The 22,340-nt window shown below is 42.2% G+C and overlaps 1 protein-coding gene across 1 annotated transcript; it reads left to right on the top strand.

Moving 5' to 3' along the window:
- The first annotated feature begins 989 nt into the window (after positions 1–989).
- Positions 990–21,458, top strand: tjp3 (tight junction protein 3). Its single transcript, XM_084354616.1, has 30 exons — positions 990–1,166; positions 9,723–9,779; positions 10,358–10,482; positions 10,926–11,028; positions 11,111–11,405; positions 11,488–11,591; positions 11,670–11,859; positions 12,032–12,107; positions 12,214–12,311; positions 12,505–12,598; positions 13,047–13,229; positions 13,323–13,426; positions 13,741–13,828; positions 14,524–14,600; positions 14,855–14,951; positions 15,849–15,937; positions 16,034–16,106; positions 16,213–16,295; positions 16,393–16,456; positions 16,547–16,703; positions 17,470–17,578; positions 17,664–17,883; positions 17,972–18,177; positions 18,266–18,361; positions 18,460–18,539; positions 18,905–19,115; positions 19,232–19,332; positions 19,443–20,021; positions 20,768–20,832; positions 20,921–21,458. Exons 2-30 carry the CDS (start codon positions 9,732–9,734, stop codon positions 21,039–21,041), a joined length of 3,936 nt encoding a protein of 1,311 aa, XP_084210742.1. The 5' UTR covers positions 990–1,166; positions 9,723–9,731; the 3' UTR covers positions 21,042–21,458.
- The last annotated feature ends 882 nt before the right edge of the window (positions 21,459–22,340 follow it).

Genomic DNA, 22,340 nt, shown 5'->3' with positions numbered 1-22,340 from the left:
TTATTTCATCTGTATTTTTACATACAAGTAATAATTTAAATGTAAGTTTTTTAGTTGTAACAGAGTATTTCCACTCTGTGGTATTGCTACTTTTGCTGAACAACTGAATAATACAAGAGGTTTTGGGGACTGGGGCAGGGCTGGGTCGGATGAGCGGCCTACTAATTTAGTATCTATGGCCATCACTTTGTGAAACAGTATTCATATCTGAAGTTCCCCTCATAAAACAATAAAGCACAGGAGCAGTGACACAACTTATGGAAATAAAACTGTTTTAGGGTTTCCTGGAAGCCAATCAGTTCATATCATCATTGTTTTAAGAGCAACATGGGACAACATTAAGGCATATATTGTTACTGTGACAGCACAAAACACCCTCTGTCATATTTACAGTGTTGTATAAAAAACCCAACTCATACTTGAGTAAAAGTAAAGATATCTTGTTACAATATGACTTTGGTAAAAGTGAAAGTCACCCATACAAAGAGCACTTGAGTAAATGTCTTAAAGTATCTGATATTATCAGTAATTTCCAGGCAATAAATGTACTGAAGTACCAAAAGTACAAGCAAAAGTCAATTATACACGTATTTATTCTGCATTCTGTGTCGAATGATTAAAATTAGATGCAATATTCATAATTTTTCTGATAAGAGTTGTTTTTTTTAATCCGGTTGTTGATAAAATATCAAACAAAATGTGCTACTTTGGTTCTGATGCTACAAAGTAACTAGTTACTAATAAATATAATTGAGTAAAAACGTACAATATTTGCCTCCAAAATGTGGTAGAAGTATAAAATACCTCAAAATTGTACTTGACTAAATATACCAAGTTACATTCCATCACTTATCTGTGCTCAAGTACTTTTACTGAAGTGAAACAAGCCGCTTTATCTCAACCAAAACTGGGAGGAGGACCTATTTACGTGGAGGACCAACTTCCGGTTGGTGACGCTCTCCTCGCGTGATGACGTTGTGAAACTCACCTGTACGTCGAGCCGTCGACGCCACACCTCCGCACCTGTCCTCAGGGAGATTTAGGAGAAACTTTTCAAACTTCTGGGGACAGTCTGCTCGAGTGGGCGAAGAAGTGAAGAAGATTTCCAGGGTGGATTTTTTTAAAGTTTGACGAAATCTACCGAGAGACACGTTCAAAGTTTACAGGTACGTTAGCTTCACTGCTGTCAAAGGTTTCCTGGTGCTCAGGTAACAAAAGCATGGCTGTCAGTCCACATCAGCAGGCTGACGAGAGAAAGGAGAAAGTTGAGGAACAACTGAAAGCTTTTACTGAAGTTATTTAAAAGAAAACGTTATAATTTGTGTGAATTAGACAGCTATAAAGACCTAAAACCTGAAGCTAAAAGGGTTTAGCCGCTAGCACAGGAGCTAGCTTTGAGCATTTGCAGTGGTTTAGCCTATAACCAGATATTTACAACAAAAAGCCTGCTAGCTTCATCAGCTGGGGACAGTTATAGGCTTAAATGTCAGCTGTGGTTGTTGTCATGCTGTGAGGTTTGGTAAATAATATTTTGGTTTGTGGTTGACATAATTAATAGTGTGTGTGTGTGTGTGTGTGTGTGTGTGTGTGTGTGTGTGTGTTGTTGGGGTTGGTGCCTGTCAGCTGCAGCAGCCCCACTTTCCTCGCCTTACCTGTTCTGCCACACATGCAAGTTTCTACCTGCCTGCCAGGGAGTTTCACAATAGTTTCGACTCTGCATTCCCAAACAGCTGCGTCTTCTGTTCCCCTCGACTCCAATCAGCCTGTTTACTGATACACTGTTTGATTAGAGATGAGGCCGTGTATTCAGACTAGAGGGGGCTGCTGTTCTGGCAACTTCCTGTGATTTAAGATTGAGTCCCAGATTTTTCTGGCTAAATCAGGAACCATCATTACAGAAACCTGCCTGAAGAGAGCTGTGTGCGGGTAATGTGGATATATGTCTCTGTTGTACAGCGTCACATTGATTCAGATTATTGTTGCCTTCATTGTTGTCATACCAAGGTACAACAAAACCATGTTTGGCATCTTTTTGTTTATTAAATAAAAGACATGTAAACTGGAAGCAGAATATAAAACAAAGACAACGAGATAAAAGCTCATAAATGACAACAAATACAGTAAAAGCAGCATCTGAGATGAAGTAAAGGGGGATACCTTGGTGGTAAAACATGTGACTTTTAACTAAGTGAAATCATCTGACGGTATATACAATAATATCACCCAGCCCTGATTTAAATGTAGTGTATAAAGTCAGTTTGATTGGTCATTAGCCATTTTACAGGCTGAGGTTATCTGCTGGAGATTGTGATGCTCCATTAGCCTCCAGGTAGCTTTAAAGTACACATGGTGCACTTGTTATTGTGTTACATTCACTGTCCAATTTGTTTATTCGTTAACAACACCGAATCTGTTTTGAATCTGTTCTCCTCAGTGTGCAGTGCTGTAAAAAGTACCCAGAAGTCATACTTGAGTAAAAGTAAAGATGTGGTGTTGAGAAGTGAAAGTCACCCACACAAATAGCACTTGAGTAAAAGCCTTAAAGCATCTGATGTTACATGTACTCAAAGTGGCAAAAGACAACTTTCTCCCTCATAGCGTCTCCAGGTTGGCGCCGCTGTAGCAAAGACAGATGGATCGTTTTCCTTTCCGAATCACAAATAACAACAAAACAGGACAAAACGTGAGATTATTCAATCATTTCGTCGATAATGGAGATGTGAAAGCAGACAGAAATGGTGCCAGGCTGCCAACCAAGTCTTAACGCAGATGTTTTCATTATTCTGTCCATTACATTGTGCAGTCAACATTTACTTCATAATGTTACAGTAGAAAACTTTTCTATTGCCTGTTTAAGTTTTAAAAGTAATGTTCTGTCAATATAATTATACTTATACTATGTAGTGGAGTAAAAGTACAATATTTGCCTTTAAAATGTAGTGTAGTGGAAGCAAAAAGTAGCAGAATATACTTATGTAAGGTACAAATACCTCAGAACTGTAGTTAACTGGACGTACTTAGTTACATTTCTCCATAACCCAAGTGAAGACATCTGTATGGAGTCCAGGCAGCTATAAAGTGTGCGTTTACAGTACTTAAACACTGTTGACAGTACATGTTGCAGTGAAGTAACTCCGGTGTGAGCGGGAGCTGCAGTACAAAGCCTCGTCCTGTGTAATTACAGCTGCTCTGTAAACCTCTGGAGTATTTGTCTTTCAGATCTCAAGACTTGCACAGAAAGCTTTGCTGTTCCTCATTAACCACAGACCCACTGTATGTTTGAGTCCACTCAAGGCTTTATTACTCTCTCAGTCGTTATTTTTTATTGGAGCAGGTTGTTTGCATGATGCACTGTTGAAGAATTCCAGTTATGTGTCACACTGAAAGTAGGCCTCTGTTTTCACAGTGAGGCTTTAAGTTAAGCTCTCAGCGTACCTGCGCAGGTGCTCTGGAGGCGGTAGTTTGCATGTTGGACGGCCAACAGGAGTGGCCTCAGTTTAAAATGAAAGAAACCCAGCCTACTCTGCTGCTGAACAGACTTTTGTCCTGACACATGACCGAGTGATTATTTACCTACTCGAGGGGGCACACCTTTACAGAGTGTTTGCTTTAGTAACAGTAGTGCTTGTCTGACAGTCTCTGTTTTCATCAGACTGGTGAATAATTCAGCAGTGGTGTCCTGGCTGACCAGAGGCCAGCTGTTCCACCTGGCTGAACCTGAGCGTCTGTTATGTAGCTGCAGCTTTTTTCAAACTGACAAAGTTAGTCTGCATCTAACAATTATTGTCATTATCGACTAATCTGGTCCATCAATGGAAAATAAGTTGGGGTTTTTTTAAAGTATTGCTCCTAGATTCCAGCTTCTGCATAGATCAAGTTTTTGATTATCAAAATAGTGGCTGATTATTTTCGTTGCAGCTCTAGCCACATTTGCACAATCCAGACTCTTCTCTCGTTCTTTGAAGGACGTTTTGTGCTTCAGGATCTGATAAGCTGTTTGATCTGGTTATCGCTCTCTGTTCACCCTCCAGGTACAGAAAGTTCCTCCCCTTTTGACTTCCTCTGGTACGAGTGAGTCTGTGACTGTAGTCTTGAGTAGGCAGGGCTCTGATAAACAGAGTCGGACAGAAAAACGCTGCAGCACACCCACACTTTTGGGTCCGCATCGATGCTGCCCATGAAGGGCAGATACCATGAGAGCTCTGTGTTGCCACAGTGTCATTTCCTGCTCCTGAAACAGCTCAGGGCCTGTGCAGGAACCCAGGAAACTTTACTCAGGACAAGCAGACCTATAGTGTAGCAAACACCCCGTCAATTATTAACGGCCCAGTGCTCTCATTCCCCCGAGGTAACCATAGCACCCAGCAGGCTGAAACTCAGCCAGTAGACTGGGACCTGCTGCTGCTGCCTTGTGGGAAAGTCTACAAGTTAACCAACACACACACACATACCACTGACAGCGGGAGCAACTGGACCTATTTGACTTTATGAACCGGCCACACAGGGAATAATACTGATCATTACTCTGGAGTGATGGACACATCTGTGGGAAGCAGAGGAGAGTCGATGTGTCTTTTTCGTTTTCAGGATTTTAAGCTGAATGCTGTGAAGTGTCCTGTGGCCTCGTTCTGTGGATTGTTTGTCTTTTTTTCACTCTGAGAGCTGCATCAGTGACCTTGTGTGGCTGAGACACAGACTACATATTTGTGTGCGCCTGTAACCGTCGGACGGAAGTGACCGAGTTAATCAGCAGGTTTTTTTTTTTTATCATCATGAATCTGACGCAGCGAATGAAACTCCTGAAGCACTTTGGCTCTTTGCCCCCGGAGCCTAAACCACCGCTGCTAGTGGTTCCTGTAAGTGGATGATAGTGATGTTGCAACAGCCTGTACTCAACCTCTTACTGCTCCAGTGCTGTCTGTGTTGTTATGTGTTGTCTTTTGTGTTACACTAGATCAGTTTGCAGTTTCGTCAACATATTTCACACTTTGTCGACCGCCACAGACGATTCGGCTGGTTCATCATTACAAATGTATGTTCGTTTATGCAAGTTGTAGATAAGTCAGTGAAATACAGGAAATAGTTTGTTTATATAGTAATCAAACTACCAAATATTTGCTTGTTAAAGCTTAAAAAGTTCTCAGACCTTAATGCTTTCATTCCTTTCATATCATTTTAAAAGTACATCTGAACATCACAGAATTTCTGGGATACAGACAAGTTAAAAAGAAACTATTTTATTGTGTTTATTTTTATATAAATGTGTAATAACAATAATACCAGTACATTGGACATAAAAGAGGTTCAAATACACATAAATTACAAGTACTGCCATTTATTTTTGCATATCTGACAACATATACACTGATCACATAAGGATAAACTGCCTGTAGTAAAATTCTGATCCATCAGTGTGACTCAAAAAAGCTAATTTAATTGTGAAAATAAATATAATTCGCAGCCCTACTCATGTAATAATGGATTATATTACATGGAAATGTGTTGCACATTTTGTATGAGACATGATGAGTTATAATGTCAGGTGAAGGTTGGAATAAGGAGTCACAATGTTCCTAATGACCAGTTTCCCTGTTGTTTAAAGGGAACTTCAGTGTTGTGCAGGAAGCTGGTTGTTTGTTCATGTTAGCGGACCCTATTTCTAAACTAATAATAACTACTGTTCCTCTGTTAGCAGAGCAGAGAGGCACTGAGACAAGGCACTCAGGAACGTGCATAAAGTCACATCCTTTAAATTGTTACAGAAAATCCGGGGTCCTTCACAAAGAAATCCACAGTCCAGCAGCATTAAACAACTTCAAAAAATCAACCACAGGCTGGTATAGACAACTGGGAGGGCTATATTTTCACGTCACGTTATAATCCGCTCGCATATGGCCAATTAAAAAGGGATTAATACATGTACATTTCTACAAAGAGCCCCTTTAAACGGAAGTTTAACTGTCAGTTGGCCAGTTTTTTCAAAGTAAGATGATCAGGTTTGTCCAAAAAAAAAAAATTACATTCACTATATTCACATCTTCAGTTAAGGTGCGTAGTTAACATACTGTAGGTAACAGATGCTTGTTTTTTACTACTGTACTAGTTATAAGTTTAACTTACTAGTATTTCTGGTGCAGAGTAGTGAGTGTGCTGCTGTTTAGCTCATAAACAGTGAAGAATATTTCCTTCTATGTGTAGAGAAATATTTGTCTGACTTGAAAGCAGCCAACTTTAAACTCTGTGGGTCATATTTTCTTTGATTATACTCTTGAATGTCCGTGTAACGTTTTAACATCTGGAATGTACTTCACTTCACCACTTTAGACTGATGCAGCTCTGCACATCTCTCTGTGATTACAACCCCCCGTCACATTTAAGATACTTCCCCCTGCTGATGTTTGTGTACGGGGATTTGTGTAAGGCCGTGCAGCTCCACCTTAAATCCAGGTTTATTGAAGGCCACTAGAGAGTGACTGTGAGAGTGGGCAAAGGTGGGGGAGGAGCGCTCCAGGTGAGTCCTCTCCTAGTAGTTTTTTTCTCTTCTCTCTCTGCTGAGGGAGAAACTCGATAGCCCGTCACATTAGGAATAATTTGAGTAGGAGTGTATCAGGTTTCCATCATCTATACAGAGCTGATCTGAGGAGGAAGGAAACCGAAGCTGGATGACTGCGGGATCTGTGATTGTTTAGCTTTTGGTGTTGCTGCCATATGGAACATAAAGAGCTGTCTGTTCATTGAGCGCCACAGGCCGCAGGTGTTTTGTTCAGCTTAGGCATCCCAGCGGGACATGGAAGTAAGGTTCAAGGACCAAGTGGTAAGTGGAGAGGGAGGAACACAAATCATTAATAGCCTTATGATATACCGCTGCTTGAATGTAGCTAAACCGTAGCTGTTAAAGTATGAACAAAGGACATAAATTGTTAGCGATATGAACGAGCCCTCAGCGAAACCTGAAGTAGCGGGAGTGTCGGGAAGGAGAGCAGGTTGTGGCCTTAAACCAGGCTCATATCAGGAGACTGGAAATCACTGTCAGTTTTCTTAATTCTATAGCTTTAAATTAATCGCAACTGTTTTGATAATCGATACATCGTTTCTGTGATTTTTCAAGCAAAAACGTCAAACATTTGCAAAGGATTTGCTGCTTTTCTTGTCATTTATGAGAGTAGATGAAGAGTCTTTGGGTTTTGGACTGTTGGTTGGAAAAAAGCAGCAATTTGAAGAAGAATCATTAGTTGGCAACGTCTAATTTGTGACTGACATGAATGATTTTCAGTGCAGACGCACTGAAAGTTGATCTGCTTTTTCTCCAAGCCCTGATTTGTTTTTAGAAATCTCAAGCTGTTTTTAGGAAATTCCCTCGACATGACGATGATTTGCATGTTTTCTTTCTTTAACTTTAGTAGCGGATGATAATTTAATACAGGTCAACAGTGATTTCCTCTTGTTGAACATTCACAGCGCTACAGTGTTAAAGTTTAACTGACTGTACCATCAGTGTGCTGAGGTTCAGCTGCTCTTCCTGAATATAGGTCAGCTCAGTACTTTTGTGTTGCAACAGTGTTTTAACAAAGTCGTCCTCTTCTGAAGTTGTTTTACAGTCATGTTTGCTCCTTGCTCATCATCTGATTCAGTCGTTACCGCTGCTCCCTCCGGTTTATTATCCTTGTTTGTCTTGTGTGCTCAAACAAACTCCAGTGAAACTACAAACATCTTCCGGTTTCATCTTAGATTAAAATTATACTGCAGCTCGACATGCAGTTTGAAATTCCTCAGCCAGCTTTTACTTCAGCGATGGTTATTCCTCTGTCAGGTTAATGATTAACTTGTTCAAACAAATGGCCTACTGTTCACAGGTCACACCGTGCACCTGTGCTCATGGTTACCTCCACCAGCGAGTTTGAGATTTTTGTGGTGATCATATGTGAGATTTCTACCCCTTAAAGATTAGAGAGTGAAACCAGGACTGACTCTAGGACGGCAAATAACGATTATTTACACCGCTGATCATTTTCGTTTTTAAACGATTAGTTATTTTGTCCATAAAATGTCAGAAAACTGTAAAAAAAACTGTTGATCAGTGTTTTCCAAAGACCAAGATAACGTCCTTAAATGTCTTGTTTTGTCCCCACAACCCAAATATATTCAGTTTACTGTCACAGAGAAGCAAAGAAACCAGAAAATATTCACATTTAAGAAGCTGGAATCAGATATTTTTTACTTTATTTCTTAAAAAGTTCCTCAAACTGATTAATCTGTTATTAAAATAGTTCGCAATTAACTTAATTGTTGACAACTTATTAATTAATCAGTGAATTGATGTTGTATGTTCAGATGATGTGTTTGGGTGTGACAGGATATTAGGTACCTGGCTGATGTTTGAGCCCAGTGAATTCCTCAAAGTTGTAAATGTCATCTGTGCTGCACTGCAAGTGTTAAGCACAGATGACTCGTGCATGTGTGTTTGAACAAGTTGTTTTTTTTTTCACTTGACTACAACAGTACCTCTGTGTCTTTAACTAGAGGAGCTGGCTTTACCCGTTCTTACTGTAACTCACCTTCCCTCGTTTGATGAAATATAGTTCACGGCCAGCCTTTGTCTTTGTTTGGTTTTGAAAATAGCTAGTATGTGGAAAACGATAAACACGAGAGGCATTTGTTCATGTTAGTGCAGCGAATAACCGTCTGTGATTTGTTGTGGGAAACAAAAAGTGTAGAAATTTGCTCGACACAGATACAAACAGCAAGTCCAGTTTTCTTAATTGTGACTCGATACAGCATCAAATAACCAACGTGACCAAAGTGTCTTCACAGAAAAAACCTGGTGGTTTAAAAATTATTGACTCTTAATGAACGCTCTGCTGTGTCACCAGCCTCCAGGTCTGAGTGAGTTTGACTGTGTGCAGAGAGTCGAACATAGAAATGTGCTGTGTAGAACAGGCACAATAAACATGTATCTGCGTCGCTTTAGGTGGAAATATGCTCTAGAATAGGGCTGCAACATCATTATCAATTAATTAGCCAATTTTCATAATGAGGGATCAGTCTATTAAATGTCCAAACATTTCTCAAAGCCAAAAGTGACGTCTTTAAACAGAAGCCTCTTCATTTACGATCATGAATGACAAAGAAAAGCAGTAAATTCTGACATTTAAGAAGCTGCAACCAGCAGATGTTTAACATTTTGTCTGGAAAAATTATTTGTTTATTAAAATAGACAGTTATTTTTCAAATCAACAGAAAATTAATAAATAAATAAAACAGTTGAATAATCTGTTTTTCATGCCAAACATTTGCAACACAATATATGACAGTTCACTGGGGTTTCAATGAACGTTTCAATCAATCAAGAAAATAATGGTCCAGTTTACCGATGTTGTAAATAACTGTCAGTTGCAGCCCTTGTTGTCTCTATACAATGTTTTCGAATGTGTACACTGACTGAACAAGCCTCAGGTGTTATACATTGTCAACACCACAGGGACAGGGACAGCGCACACACACACACAGGTAGGTAGGTATAGGTAGCCCCTCCTCCATACCGGTCTGGCAGGATTGAGGCAGGTGACAGCATGCTGAGATCAGTCACTCTTCCTACTCTTCAGGCTCAACTGTCCTCCCTGTAATAACCTGGATTATTAGGAATAATTTATGATTTCACATTGTCTCAGTTAAATACTTCTGTTCTCATCATTGTATTGTGTGTTGTGTTTTTTTCTTTCCAGAAACCAGGCATGGAGGAGCTAACAATATGGGAGCAACATACAATAACACTAAACAAAGTAAGTGGTTGTTTGTAGAAAAATTTTTACATATGACGTGTGTGATTGGAGTTGTGGTGGGATTTTGGTGAAGACATTGATGTGTTTTCCTTTTCTGTAGATAAAAAACAGTGTTTTTTTTTAAGAAAAAATACATAAAAGTCCCAAGAAATTTGAAGTGCAGACCACTTGATCTTTGGTGCCTCGGTGCAGTTCGGTCCGCACTCTCTGGCTGCACAAACGCAGAAGTGAAAGTGGAGCCTGGATGTATGGCACAGAGGAAGTTTCAGTATTGTTTCCACGGTTATTGTCATGGGTCTTGCGGGGGTTGAGCAGTACCGAGCTTCAGACCTCTCAGTTTCACAGCACAGACTGGAATTCACAGCGACACACCCAGCTGCTCTTCACTGTCCCGCCTCTGAAGGCCGCTGGAATGTGCTCCGTCTCCCTCTATCTCTCCACTGCATCTGCAACACATGCCCATACCCTGCCCGCTTACTCTCCTGCATTCTTTCTCCTCGTTCGTGTCACTCGCTATCATCTTCTATCCATCTGAAAGCCTGTTTTTCATTATTTATTTTTTTCTCTCATAATGCCAGGATTCCAAACTGGGGTTCGGCTTTGCCATATCAGGAGGCAAAGACAAGCCTCACCCAGATACCGGGGACACCACTGTGGTGGTGTCAGACGTGCTGCCAAATGGACCAGCCATGGGACGACTGTTGTAAGTTGACCGTCGCTCTGACGTGACTCTAGGAACCTTAAAATTAGGACTCGACTGTAAACATAAAAAAGGACATGATGAATAAACAACATGAAACACAAACACAGCGATGCAAATTTTCGTCAGCTGACAATAATACCTGGAATATGACAAAGGAGCACTCGTATAAAGTCTATGCATGCTCCAATATGTTCGCTCGCACTTTTTGTGCCCTTTGTATCATACAGGGTGACAAGAAACACAGATAATTAACAGATCTCATGTTGTCGTGCTGCACAACATGATTGGCTGATGATTCCTGGTGCGAAAGCTTCCTCAAACTGATTAACCGAAAATAGTTTATGACTGATCCATTAGTCAATTAATCATTGCAGCTCTAGTTTAAAGGCTTTAAAGGCCCACCAACAGAACCAGGCTCACGTGTGTTTGCTTTTGCTCTGCAGCACCAAAGACCAAATCGTCATGGTCAACGCAGTGTCGATGGATAACGTCCACTCAAACTACACCATTCAGACCCTCAAGTCCTGTGGCAAGACTGTAAACATAGTGAGTATGAAGGAAATGTCTTCTAATCTATCATCTATTACTGTTCGGTCATGTCTCTAAATCTGTCCATGTTTCTCTCAAGACAGTGAAACGTCCTCGCAAGATCCAGATCCCAGCGTCAACTAGGCCGTCTCGGGCTGCCTCCCATTCCAACCTGCTGGATGTGGACCCCCCCAGACGAACACGGCGCTACTCAGACGGCAGCGACAACAGAGACGACAACCGCTACCGTTCCCGAGCCCGAAGCAACACTCCAGACCGCAATGGGCACGGAAACACACTACCCCTGATGTCGTCGGGGTACAAGAGGCTGCCGTATCAGGACGTTCCAGAGAAACCCATCAAAACTACACTGCTTAAAAAGAAAATCACAGATGGTAAGACTTCAGAGAGCAGGGAAAGAAGTTCCCAGGAGAATTTCTGATTTCTGACGGGCTTCTTGTTTTCCTCTTCCTGCAGAGTATGGATTGAAGCTGGGCAGTCAGATCTTCATCAAGCACATGACAGAGACAGGCCTGGCTGCAAAGGAGGGAACTCTGCAGGAGGGAGACCTCATCCTCAAGGTGACATTAGGAACTGGATGATTAATCTAAAACAACTGTGTCAATGCACATGTTAATCAATTTATCTCCTTCAATCAGATCAATGGCATGACGACAGAGAATCTATCCCTGCTGGAGACCAAACACCTGGTGGAGAAGAGCAGGGGCAAACTGACCATGACCGTCCTCAGGGACGACCGCAAGTTCCTGGTCAGCATCCCAGAGGTGGAGGACAGCGCCCCCAACAGCGAGGATGACCGCCGCCGGGACAGCAGCTCCGAACTGGAGGGTGAGAGATGATGATGGAGAGGGAGGGAAGGGGAGGGAAGGTGGGGTATTAAATGTGAGCATGGTGGGCTGAGATGAGAGTAAAAACACCTCTGAACTACAGTGTGTAAGAAGAAAGAAATGTAGAAATCGTCGATGTTCGCTAAATTAAATTGTTTTGTGTTTCCCATCAGACATTTCAGACCTTGACGCGGATATCCCCACTCACAGAGCGTCTCGTCATCCCACCAGAGAGAAACGGACACGCAGGTACACACCACACCCACCACGCCACCAAAACTGACATGAGTTGATGAATAAAATAGGAAGTCACTAAAGAATTCCTGTATCTGTTGGTTTTTTTTTTTTTATCCAGAACAAGAGCTGAACCTCCTCCAGCCAAGTCTCGCGATTCATCACCGATGCGCTCCACCTTGACTCGACCTCCAGCAAGAACTCACGCCTCTCGCAGAGGTCAGTCCTTCCGAGAATGTTCATCCTCAGAAGACATTACATTAATATTTTGTTTGATATAAAAGTGGAGCTGTGTTTTAGTAGTGTGTTAGTAAAAGGTTTAGTGCATCTGTAGCTGCTGGAAGTCACGCTGAGATTGAAATCCAAAAGATGCAGGTCCTAATGAGGTTTCTGTTCATTATTGCTCCTCCAGCTCCGTCTGAGTCGGAGTCGGACCGCAGTGCCTCTCCACCTCCTCCTGTCAGGAGAAACAGCCCGGACATGAGGGATCACTCCAGCAAATACAAGTCAGTGTCATCTCAAAACATCCATTTTCAGCACAAACTGTATATTTCCTTTCTTTACAAGAAAGCATGTTTAGTTTAGTTTTTCTTACTGTACACTTGTGTTTGACTCTTATAGCAACCTGTTCGTCTGTGGAAACATTTAGACTTGTTTCAGTTTCAGTTTTAGTCTGACTGAATTATTTTAGACTAGATGATCGTTCCTTTCATTCCTCTGCATTGTCAGTTGATAGTCCCCACGTCTGAAGTCTTTGTCAAGCACATACACTCTTGTAAAACCAAATCAGGTTTTTCCAGAAGTAATCTAGCAATGATTACTGGGTTTTTCTAAATCCCATATCTCGGTTAAATTAACTTCGTGGTTACAGAACATAAAAACACATAAAAACACAACAAATATCAAATAAGATTCTATCTAAGAAATACAATTTTTCGTTTGCTCTTTCTCCAGAACTATGTCTGGCGTGTCCACCCTCCCCAACCCCAAGTCCGCTCCTGCTGTCCACAACTGGTCCACCTCTCGCCCCACCTCCTCCGCCTCACGGCCTCGTAAGCCTGTGTCGGATTCTGACTCTGACCGCAGCGCCTCCCCCCCACCGCGCAGAGAGAGCCCCCGCCCAGACAGCAGATACAAGTAAGGACGAAGCTTGATGCACGAGGAATGAAATCTCTTTTTCCACCACACATTTCCTAACTGTCTTCTCCTCACACTTCTTCTCCCCTTCAGAGTTCTTCCTGATCTGCCCCTACCTGGCCTGAGAGCCTCCCCCATCACTCTTCGCCCAGAGCCACCGAGGAGGGTCAGCTCTCCTCTCAGAGTCCCACCCCCAGGTCAGTGAACACACACAGACACACACACACAGACAGATGATCAAACTCTGTTGTGGTGGTACACACAATATTTGTTTAATCTTTGAATGTTTACTGCTGAACATCTGTTAACAGTCAAATGAAGCTAAAGCATGAAAGGTGCTCTGTGCGGCGTGAACACTACACTAACTAACTTGGTATTAAACACTGTGGCAAGAGGAAAAAACACCACGTGTGATAAAGAATATAACAAAAATAAAGTAGTTGTTACTAGCACGGTGAAACCGACGCTTGCTGCGGTTACGTTCCATAACTGTTGTCCTCCTTGTCTTCAGACTCTGAGTCCGAGTCGGACGACGGCAGCTCGGCGCCTCCTCAGAGGCACAGCACCACCTACAGTCAGGACTCCCTCAGCAGATACAGGTACAGATGAAGGCCCGCCCAACCCCAACCTCCAACCTCCAACCCCCCCACCCCTCCCTCCCTGAAACCCAACAAGATGTCACGGACTGGGAGCAGACTGTGCACGCCTCCCCCCGTCATTAAAATTAGCTAATCGCATGTTTTTATTTAGGTTATAAAACTTAAATTACCTATATGTCTGGTGATTTTTATTGATTTGCTCATTTTGTGGCTGAAGTCTCATTTTGTAGCCTTTATTTTTTTTTTGCTTGATTTGTGTTTGTGACTGTGTACCTTGTGTTTGTGTTTGTTAACCAATGAAATAAAAGTGACTTCCACTGAACATGTCCCTCTCCTGTATGTGGCTAAGTGTTGATTAAACAGAGGACACTTGTCGCTGAAGCAACATTATTCCAATCAAACATCTGATTAACAGTTCTGCCATTTTATCAGATCTGCATGTTAAAAATCAATAGCTTATAAGACCAAACAAGACAACTGATACGACTGAATGATTAATTTTGATCAGTTACAAAGCAGTAAAGCATCAAAGAGAGAGCTTCCCTCAGAGACTCTAAGGTGAATATTCAACATTTCAGTCTCACCCTCTCATCAATAATCATCATATTAGCCACGCGCCCCCCCCCTCTCCAAACGTAACTGAGATTTGTTGTCTTCCTCCTCCCTCACTCCCGCCTCCCTCTCTTCTCTTGCAGAGTCCTACCAGATGTGGCTGTGGAGCCGCCAAAATGGAGCGTCGCCAGCGCCACTGCCAGCAATCCACCAAAGAAAGGTTTGTGTAATTGAGTCATTGTGCATTATTGTGGAAGGAGCTGTGTGTGTGTTATTTTAATTCCAAGTGTTTTGTGTTTTATTGGTGGTTTAAATATCTGACATTTGACGTAAACATTAAAACTTAAGATATGTTCTTATTGATTGTTTTTGCAGACACATTCATCTACATTTTTTAGCCTCCGACCAACGAATAATAGGCAAAATGATGTGTTGACGTATGAAATTGTTTACATAATTTATTGATCTTCACAGCTCCTTCAGAGTCTGAATCGGAGGCCAGCTACGCATCCGTCCCTCGCAGGAACTCTACAGACAGCACAAACTCCAACACGGCTCCAAACCGATACAGGTGAGAGCTTCAGTCAGAAGTTGACTCTCTCTGACATGTCTGGTATCTGTTGGCAAGTCAGCTACCCAATAGACCCTCACCTAAATGTAATGACGCCATCATTAATGTTGTAAATTACACCTGTGCTTTTCCTGCTTCGACAAGTCAAAATGTCTGCAGTGAAAAGGGTCTATAGCTGAGCCCAAAGTGCGCAGAAACACACCTCTAAATACTGAAAACATGACTCATCAGAAACCTAACTCTGAACTTATCCAATGTACCTAAATGTAACATCATCCAACACTGTTGACTGTAAAGCAGCAGTCTATTGGTCGTAACCTGAGTGCGTGCATCAGAATATGAGGGGTTCACATAATATGCCTGTAGTTAAATATTTGTTGATGGTAAACTGAAAATTCTGAGATAGTTTGTCGTCAGTGTCACGACACTTGGAAAGACATGAAGCATGAGCCAAGTGAGATGAACGGGTCTGATGAAGCCCATCTGAGATGAAGAAACTGTTTTGCTGGCAAATGTAACATGAATTAATGTGCTATAAATACAGAACACAATAAACCTAGATTATTAAAAGTTACATGAGAGATGTGAGTGCACCATGTAGATCACCGCCTCACTGTGGCGACGTGTGAAATGACACCGACAGGATGTCTGACTGGTTCAGCTGCTTTACACTTTGTACAACACTTTGTACACACTGATGACACATGACATGACTTCCTGCAAGGATTGCATCACATAATGTTTCACAACATTTCTGTTTGAGTAGGATATTTATTCAGCAATCTCACATTGGACAGTCAAACAAAACAAGCATTCAGTGTTTTATTACAAGATGACGATGACGAAGGTTAAATGATACATTGTAGTGCTTTACATGTATTTGTCTTCTTCTCTCAGAGTCCTGCCCGAGGTAAAATCCTCTCCAGTTGCTGTGCGGCAGGAGTCTTCTCGTCGCGCCCCATCGCCCGTCAGACCACCCCCTGATGGTCAGTCACACACTCCCACCCTCTCCTCCTCTGTGTTGTCAATTAGGGAAATATCAGTCCTGACCACATTATCTGTTGTGTGTTTGTCTCCTTCAGACTCGTCTGACTCAGATGAGCTGTCTCAACTCAGGAGGTCTGGGAGCTCTGAGCGAGGGGAGAGCAAGCGTCGGTAAGACTGACCACACACACATATTCTCACATTTAAACTGTTGTTTTGCTGGTGTAGAAGTGTAGTTACACAAATATGACACACTGATGTTTTCTCCACCTCACAGCGTGACTCATGTTCCTCGTCCTGCTAATGGAACCGGTACCATCAAGTCTGGGATTTCGGTTAAGAGCAACCCACCACTCTACTGTAAGGAGTTTGATGATCAATTAATTGTTTGCCTAAATTAGTGATTGATTAATCAAAAAAAGTCTAACTGTTCACTCTGTTTCCTTATCTCTTCTAGCCAAGACTGCAGAAGAGCCCATCTACTCCCTACCTCCAGATTCTTACCCATCACCTAATCCAGGGTGAGTAATCTTCATTTACATGGATGTCAACATCTAGTAAATTCATCAACAGAAATACATGTAATAAAAAATTCTTCTCCTCACTCTCAGGTACAGCTCAGACGTTCAGACGGTGTCGTTCGTGAAGGAGGGCAGCGTTGGTCTGAGGCTGGTGGGGGGAAACGATGTCGGCATATTTGTAGGGGGAGTTCAACCGAACAGCCCCGCCTATCAACAGGGAATGAAAGAGGGAGACCAGATCATGCAGGTGAGATCGTACACCTTTTTACCTTTTTAAAGCTTAACGGTAATGAAAAGGTTGAATGGAAACTTCAGCCCAAAATCAGAAATGCATGTTCATCCTCTTACCTGTAGTGCCATTTATCCATCTAGATTGTAAGTTGCATGGAGATGTCTGCCTTCTCTCGCTACGAGTCTCTTATATGAGTAAACGCTTCTTCTTTCTGCGTGGTGATACGGCCGGTGGGTGTAGTTCGGTAGAAAGAAAATAGTTCCTACATGAAACTGCTCACAACGAGGTCTGAGTGCCATCTAGTTCCATTATATGGGAGAGAAGGCAGACATCTCTATAGCCGATATCTCCAAAACGCAGCAACGCACCCCAAAACAATCAAGATGGATAAATAGCTCCACAGGTAAGAGGATAAACATGTATTTTTGATTTTGGGGTGAGCTACACTTTAATGTTAATTCAACATATAGGACTGGAAACTGTTTAAAACTCAACTACATATCCTTTTTCAGCATGTTAGCTCAAGATCTTGGAGAATTGCATCAGTCTGCCAAAAATATTACAGGTCACCATGAATCAGCACAATTTCTGTTATGTCCACGTCACATCTCCCTGCTAGTTGAGCATCAGGAAGTCAAAGGGAAATAATTGTGGTCACATTGAGTTCTTTGTGATTGTGTAATCTGCAGAAGTCAGTTGTTGGATGTCTTTTTGCGTTATTTTATTAAAATTAAGCTTGTTTCTATTTTAACATAAAATATTCGGACTTCTTCTTCCTCAGGTCAATAAAGTTGATTTGAGTCATTTCACACGAGAGGAGGCAGCCAACTTCCTCCTGAACATCAAGAAAGGAGAGCAGGTTCAAATCTGCACTCAGCACAAGATGGACAGTAAGTTTGTCACTTAATCGCTTAAATGATAATTACGGGCGAAGCCTCCACCGATTAGCGGTCTTAACTTTCTTCGTTTCCCCAGTTTATAAGAAGATCATTAAGTCCAACCTGGCCGACAACTTCTACATCCGCACCCACTTTGACCACGAGGCAGAGGGCCCCATCGGCCTGGGCTTCTCCAGAGGAGAGGTGTTCAGGGTGGTGGACACGATGCACCGCGGGAAGCTGGGCAACTGGCTGGCCGTCCGCATGGGGAACGACCTGCATGAGATGGATAAAGGCACCATCCCCAACCAGGCCAGGTCAGGAAGAGACGGAAACGACATTTAGATTTGTTGTTTAACCGAGAGCCATTATTTAGTTTTTTACATCTGTCGCTACCTCCCACAGGGCTGAGACGTTGGCCAGCTTAGAGCAGGCACAGCGGGGAACCGGGGAGAGGCAGGTGTCGGGACCAAGAGCCGAGTTCTGGAAACTACGGGGGCTCAGAGGGAACAAGAAGAACGAGAAGAACACCCGTCGGTCTCGTGACGATCTGCTGCAGCTCACCATTCAGGGCAAATTCCCGGCCTATGAGAGAGTCCTGCTCAGAGAAGGTATGTTTTAAAAGTCATGTTATTAATTTTCCTAACACAGCATTGAGTTGAGAAAGTCTGAATAATCCTGAGTTGTTTGCGTCTGCAGCTAACTTCAAACGACCCATCGTCATTATGGGTCCTCTTAATGATATTGCCATGGAGAAGCTGGCCAGAGAGATGCCTGATGAGTACGAAGTGGCGAGTGAGTGCCTTCTCTTTGACACTTTCTTACGTGATGTTTTAGTTATTCTGCACCGATCTGATGATTTAAATCAAACACTGTTTTTTGCTTCAATGCAGACATGGTTCCTCGCAGTGGAGCAGCAGACAGTGGCTCCACAGTTATTAAACTGGACACTGTGAGGAGCATAGCAGAGAAGGTGAGCCGGTCTTAGAAACAGTTTGTTATTCAGTCACTTTTAAAACAACAGAAACTTTGTTAGTGTGAATGCTGAATGCTTTATTATTACCTCCAAGCTTTTCTAGCAATGTTTTTTCATCTCTTACCTTCCTAAGCTAATGCAGTTTGACATGAGTGTTTGTCAGCAGTGTAGTTCAATGCATTATAGTTTTATGACATTACAGGCATTTTTTTTTTTTCACATTTCTGCCTTTTCAGCTTTGTTTTCAGTCTCAGTTCAGCTGTCAGCATTCACACTGTATTTTTGCAGGAAATAAACATTTTCTAGCTTTCTTTGCATTCTTGCTTTCCTCCTCACGCCTCACTGTTTTTTTCTTTTCCCAGGACAAGCACCCTCTTCTGGACATCACTCCCACTGCAGTGGAAAGGCTCAACTACATCCAGTACCACCCCATGGTCCTGTTCTTGGACCCTCACAGCCGCAAAGACATCAAGGCCATGAGGCAGAGGTACAGCCCCAACTCCAACAAGAGCTCCAGACGCCTTTACACACAGGCCCTCAAGCTGAGGAAACACTGCAGCCACCTCTTCTCAGGTAATGACACATTGAAACTGATCAGAATATAAGATAGTAGGCATGAAGCTTCTTTTCATTTTTGTCTGTGTGCTGGTACCAATTTGCACCATGTTTTTTCCTGATTTTCCCTCCAGCCCGTATTGACCTGCAGCCCAGCTCCAATGTTTGGTATGAGAATCTAAAGGATAAGATCCGACACCAGCAGTCCAAACCAGTCTGGGTGTCTGAAGTCACGGTACGACAAACAGCTCTTGTCGCATGTCATATTTAACCCCTTTTCTCTTAGACTCCTTCTCCTTCTGTTTAGTTGCAGACTAATAACTGAATTATTTTTCCCCTGTGCAGTTGGAGAGTGGTGAGGAACACGACTTGGATGCTTTGGACCAAACCCAGTCGGACTACCTCAGTGCCGCCAGCGACCTGGAGGACACTGACGGAGAGGCCTTCACTGATGGAGAGGCCTACACCGACAACGAAGACCTGGAGGAGGCTTATCCCGGTCAGAAAAAGGCCGATCCTCCCAGAGGCTCCAGGGTAGTTGGAGCTGCTTTAGCCCGATCATCTGAGCCTGCCTCCAGGCACCGCAGCCCCGACGAGGACCCCGAGCCTTACGCCGACAACTACTCTCTCAGAGAAATCCCTCCGCTGATGCACGTGCCCGAGCCCAGGGTTCCCCGTCGGGAGAGTTACAGCCCCCCTCACAGCGCTGCTGAGGAGGAAGACCCCTCTCACCGCAGCTTCACAGACTCAGATTTCAGTGCTCTTGATGTAGTCGCACCAACCACTCCATCAGACGGACCCCCTGACTTTATAGCCCCCGACCCCTCCACTAGATACTCTGTGAACGAGCCCTCGTATGCTGAGCCAGAGCACGTGAGCCCACAGCTGGCCAGCCTGTCTGCTATTGAGGAGAAATTAGAGCAGGTAAAGAAAACATTGCTCTTATTTAAAGGATTAAACCCATGTGTACTGACTACTTACTATTTAAGACCCTCATAGTAAGTAGTCAGTAAATTGACAAATTAACTATTTTCATAATCAATTATTTCTTCAGTTCATTTTTAAGCAAGAATGACAAATATTCCCTGTTTTAACTTCTCAGATGTAAATATCTGCTGGTTTATTAGTCATGCATGACTGAATATCTTTAGGGGTTTTTTTTTACTGTTGGTTGGACAAAAAAAGCGATTCAAATGTCGAAACTTGAACTTTTAGACATTTCAGGGGATTTTTTTAGACCAAGAAATAAATTATTTCGAAAACAAAATGCAGATTTATCAATCATGAAAATAATAGTTAGTAGTGTTAATTTACATTGCTGTGTATTATAAATGCTGCCATAAAACCTTACAAAAGCTGAGAATGGGCTCCCAAACTTCACTAAGGTTACTTTTTTTTAATACAAAAAGCTACATTATCATTTCTGTAAGGTCTCGTTTTCCCAACAGCAATTGAAAGCACCAGCAGTGGAAGACTGAATTATTACCACACAACTAAAATCTAACTTAAACCACCAAGACCACCAAAGATCATCTGTGAAATTAAGATGTGTGTTTGTTGTAGCGTGTATTTATTTAGGTTAAACCTATGTTTTATAGTCAATAATCAAGAGGGGGGAAAAAAAGGCTGAAGAAGTTGTTGTTTAACACCAGTCTCTTTCTCTCTTGTAGGCTCGCTCTGCAGACGCACAGCCTGAGGCTCGGGCTGAGGTAAAGAAGGGCCCTCAGTTCATTGTGTAAGTCTTCTTTCGCTATCTTTGGGTTTTAGAGTAAAGTAAAGAGTTTGTTTACAAGTCTTGACCCATCTGTCCTGCTCTCTGACAGACTGGCACATCATCACCAAGCGGTCCAGTTCAGACGCACACAGATCCGAGGCAGCGACAGCTCTGACGATGACGAAGACGAGGCAGAAGACATCGAATGGGGTCCTGCGACTGAACTCTAGAGTTTGCATTGAGGATTGAAGAGCGAGTCAACTGAACTAACGAGGACATTTCACTCCTCCAAGAAGCTCCTTGTTTCTTGGATCATTTTGAACACTTTCTCGGCTGCACAGTTTTGTCTGGGATATTGAATATTCAAGATTTCTACAACCTTTTTAAAATATTACTAAGACAGGTTCCCGCATGAATGTTAAAATCAAAGTGCCTCATTTCTTTACATATCTTTTATTTAAATAACTCCAAGTCAAACAAATCCAGTTACCCTTTTTCATTGCTGCTGTATGTAACTTGTATACAAATTCTAGTTTTATTAGAAATCACACTAAATGAGTCTCTTCTCATAGAAACATGCAAGAATGTGTATTAAACGTGTGGATGCTGTATAACTTTTCTACATTAAACTGTTTTCTTGATTTCAAACGTGTTTTATTTTATCTATAAAAGTCTGTGGATTCAAATAAGCAAATACAACCCTGATCACTGATAATCACTGATATTAGCTAATGATGTGAAAATGACTTGTTATCCATGGCTGTATAACCAACTGGGCAAAGAGGGCAATCACCCCAGACTCTATACCTCATATTGTTGCAGTTGTGTTGTTGTTTATTTGATGAATTGTACCTTTGTGTGTTTACATACACCAACCTGCAAAATATCCAGAAACAAGGGTGGCTTCTGCATTTTTGATTATTCCTGAGGCCTTGTCTTGAACAGGAGCCCTGGTGTTAAAACCTCTAATATATCAGCTGATGTTGTGCTCACATGGTGCTTATTGTGTGTATCAAATTATCAAAAACTCACATGGGAAGTAGGGATCATGAGTAAGAGCCGGGTCCACTCTACATTCGCACTTCACTACTATCGAATTAAACTTTTATTCTTTCATTTCATCTCCTCAGACTTCATCGCTGAGTCCCCCTCTGGTGGTCAGAGTGGACGGAGGAGATAAATGTATAAACACCAGTTGGATGCAGAATTCAACATTTCAAAGAAGAAGAAGCAGAAGATTCTCTATTTATGTCACATATCATGTGAAACTGGTGCTCTGCACTTAACCCATCCCGAGGGTTGGGGTTATTCAAACCATTCTAATATTTTATTTTGAAAAATATCCGTATAAATTAGGGGTAGACCAATTATCGGCCCTGGCTGATTACTGGGGGCTACATGTACATTCAGCATTTTCAGATTATTGGTGTCAGTGATTTTGTCAGATTGCCGATAAACTAATTTTAAAATGTGCTACTTTGGCTCTGACGCAGCATCCTCTCACACAGTGTCTGTCATTGTCATCAGTC

Source organism: Pagrus pagrus (assembly GCF_965226575.1).
Source record: "Pagrus pagrus genome assembly, chromosome: 6".
NCBI classification, from domain to species: domain Eukaryota; kingdom Metazoa; phylum Chordata; class Actinopteri; order Spariformes; family Sparidae; genus Pagrus; species Pagrus pagrus.
This window is presented reverse-complemented; position numbering and strand designations above follow the sequence as displayed.

What these genes read in the sequence shown, in the direction of transcription:
- tjp3 (XM_084354616.1), top strand. Translation starts at nt 9,732, where the DNA reads ATGGAGGAGCTAACAATATGGGAGCAACATACAATAACACTAAACAAA. An exon ending in CAGCAGCTCCGAACTGGAGG is followed by an intron (nt 11,860 to 12,031) that starts GTGAGAGATGAT and finishes GTTTCCCATCAG; the next exon opens with ACATTTCAGACCTTGACGCG. An exon ending in GAGCAACCCACCACTCTACT is followed by an intron (nt 16,296 to 16,392) that starts GTAAGGAGTTTG and finishes TATCTCTTCTAG; the next exon opens with CCAAGACTGCAGAAGAGCCC.